This window comes from Nannospalax galili, unplaced genomic scaffold (assembly GCF_000622305.1).
Source record: "Nannospalax galili isolate Female #2095 unplaced genomic scaffold, S.galili_v1.0 scaffold1286, whole genome shotgun sequence".
Lineage (NCBI taxonomy): Eukaryota > Metazoa > Chordata > Mammalia > Rodentia > Spalacidae > Nannospalax > Nannospalax galili.
The window spans coordinates 12,098-15,496 of record NW_008354018.1 but is presented as its reverse complement, the minus strand read 5'-3'; the positions used below and the strand labels follow the sequence as shown (position 1 = coordinate 15,496).

General features: G+C 43.3%; 1 protein-coding gene across 1 annotated transcript; it reads left to right on the top strand.

Moving 5' to 3' along the window:
- The first annotated feature begins 843 nt into the window (after positions 1–843).
- Positions 844–1,794, top strand: LOC103748475 (olfactory receptor 11H6-like). The gene is given in 1 exon segment (XM_008851108.1): positions 844–1,794. A coding segment is annotated over 1 exon segment (951 nt).
- Positions 1,795–3,399: the final 1,605 nt, after the last annotated feature.

Genomic DNA, 3,399 nt, shown 5'->3' with positions numbered 1-3,399 from the left:
GTCTGACACAATCTTCTGACCTCTGTGGGCATTGCACACACTTATTGCACTCATATATATGTAAGCAAAACACTCATACACATAAAGGAAAAATAAATAAATCAATATCGGGTGTGGTGGTGTGTGCCTTTAATATCAGCCCTGGGGAGGCAGAGGCATGTGGAGCTCTTTGAAATGGAGGTCACCCTGGTTCACATCATGACTTCCAGGAGGACTAGGGAGACCCTGTAGAAACACAACCAACAACAGCAAAAAAATAAATAAAACCAAAAATAAATAAATAAATAAACTTTTTTAAAGAAACTAGTAAGGGGTGTGGTGAGGGAGCGTTCATGGAAGGGGAGAGAATGCAGGAATGACTGGTTTTTTAAGCTCACTTTCTCTCTTCTGTGTTGCTTAAATTATTTAATTTCTTTGCTCAGTAATTGTCAATTCTCCTCTTTATAGGTGAATTAAGTCAAAAGTTGAGATCTTAGTTTAACTTTTACCAGACATTTATCTGAATTATCTAGACCAGTGTTCTCCAATATTGGGTGCTCACTGAGAAATACAGAAAGGAAATATTTTCATTTTTATCTTTATTTTAATAACAAGAAAACTTTCCTAAAAAATCATCCCAAGGCTACTGGTATTTACTATGGTTATTGACTAGTGGTTTATACAAAATTATAAATAGGAATATATAAAATAAGTTGACAGAAACAACTATGTTATTTGGGTGCCCAATCAAACAAACAAAAGGAAACTGATGTTCTAGACCCTTGTCCCATAACCAGGAAAGGGTGCTCACTGTCCTGAAGAGGACTTAAGAAGCATAACCTGTGGGCGTGTAATCCTCACAGAATGGAAGACCGTGACCTCAGAAGACAGAACACCTCCCACACTGTGACTGACTTCATCCTCTTAGGCTTCCCCTGTCCCAGGGAAATGCAGATCTTCCTTTTCTCCATATTCTTTGTGACTTACATCTTGACTCTGCTTAGAAACATGGCTATTGTGTGCACAGTGCACTGGGATCACCGGCTCCACACTCCCATGTACATTCTATTGGCCAACTTCTCCTTCCTTGAGATATGCTACATCAACTCCGATGTGCCCAACATGCTGGTCAACTTCCTCTCCAGGACCAAAGCCATCTCCTTCGCTCGATGCCTCCTCCAGTTGTGCTTCTTCTTCTCTCTGGGCACCACTGAATGCTTATTTCTCTCCATCATGGCCTATGACAGGTTCCTGGCAATCTGCCGCCCACTGCACTATCCCACTGTCATGACCACTAAATTTTGTAGTAGCCTGGTCATCTTTTGCTGGGTCTATGGGTTTCTCTGGTTTCTGGTCCCAGTGATACTCATCACTCAACTACCATTTTGTGGCCCAAATGTGATTGATGACTTTCTATGTGACCTCGGCCCCTTGCTGGCTCTGGTATCAGCCTGTGTCCCAGTCCCAGGCACTGTTCTCATTTGTGGCACCATGATCTCCCTCCTCATCTTTGCCACATTTTTCTATATTATTGGCTCATACACCCTAGTGCTGAGAGCCGTGGTGCAGGTTTCCTCTGCTGCTACCTGAAAGAAGGCCTTCTCTACTTGTTCATCACATCTGTCTGTTGTATTTCTGTTCTACGGCTCAGTCATGATGACATATGTAAGCCCTGGGTCAGGACAAGCAAAGGGCATGCAGAAGTTCACAACTTCATTCTACTCAGTTTTGACTCCTTTCTTCATCCCCATGATCTACAGCCTCCACAATAAAGACATGAAGGATGCCCTGAAAAAAGTTCTAGGAGGTTCCTAAACTTAGTTTTTGATGCTAGTGAGTTATTTGCAATGAGCTTAGAGTCCCAAGCATGTTCAACCTGTGACCACAGGTTGCATGCATTACAGGGCAGCAGTAAATGTGGCCCAGAACATTTGTAGACTGAAATGTGGTGCAACAATGTCAGCAGCTGGAGCCACTTGTCAGTAACAAGCGGAGAAGCCAGCAAGCGGATGTGAACTTTTCAAAGGTGGCAAGTCAAAACTGTGAGTGCCATGCCTTCGTGCAGACGTCCCCCAACCAGAATTCACTGTCTCATTTGTAGTATGTTGCTTGTAACATGCTTTTCATTAGATTAGATGTTATTATTCTGTCAAAATAATATACAAAGAAGCTATACAGAGCTGTATGTATAGCTTAGTGGTAGAGCACGCACCTAGCATGTGTGCTGCCCCTGGATCTAATCCCCATTAAAAAATAGTCAAGCCTATGGGAAAGCTTCACAAGATGAAAATTAATGTTCAAGAAATTATATCATTTCATGCATTTACCAGTTCCATTGTCTAGTAATATAACAATGAATAAATACCTCATTTTCTTCTTACTAACTGTACTGTACATTTTAAAAAACAGCATACAGCCCTTACTACTGAAAGTGTGGTCTTTGAATCCTACATGGCATCACTGGAGAGATTTTTAGGAAGCAATAATTGAGGATTCCATCTCAACTGTACTGAATCAGAATCTGTGTTTTTGTGGCACCCTCAGGACATGAGATTAAAGGCTTTTTACCTGAGTGCTTCTGAGAGTCATGTTAATGAGAGGTAGAACATCCTATTGACAGCAACCTCTATCAGAGCAGTGATTCTCCACAGGGTGACTCAGAATTGAGGTAGGACCTAACATAGACCTTCTGAAAAGATCCCCCAGAGGGGCTCCCAAGGCCCACCCCTAGCTGAGGATCTTTGACAGTTGGAGGCTGCTGGGGTAGGGACACTCAGTTTTCTTCAATGAAATGGCCACTAGTGATTGCCGACCCTCCAGTAGATGACCCTGTACTCATCCATACAAACTGCGTGGGACAGCACTGATCTGACTCAGTGCGTGTAGCCCGGAAAGCACTTATTTCCCTAAGAAGCCTGAGCTACAGGCGAGCCCAGGTCACCCTGGGAAGAAGGGCCCAGTCCACTGAGGAAAGTTAGCTGAGGAGACAAGAGTTTGAAATGGAAAAAGGAAGGGTGTGTGGCTACAATGACGGGAGCGTCCTGCAAGTGTGAAAGTGGAGATGGGGCATTTACAGACCTGGGCTGAGACCTCGGGGTGAAAGCTAATGAAGACTGTGGGCAGGGTGCAGAAGCAGCTGTGGTTTCCTTGTAAGTCACCCTCTTACTCCCTACTATAAAGGAAACCCAAACTAAAAATGCCTTATGATAGTCTGTGAGCCTGGGGCCTTGGGAGGGAGCTCCAGCTGAGCCTCCCAAGAAGGGAAAAGGGAAGAAAATCAAGTGCCACAGTGGGTTATGAAGTTGAGAGAGGAGTGTGACAGGGTGGGGTCTTGGAGGAGTTGGAGAGTGAGGATTGATATGATCAAAATATAATGTATATAATTATGTATGAAATTTTCAAAGAGAAAAAATAAGAAAT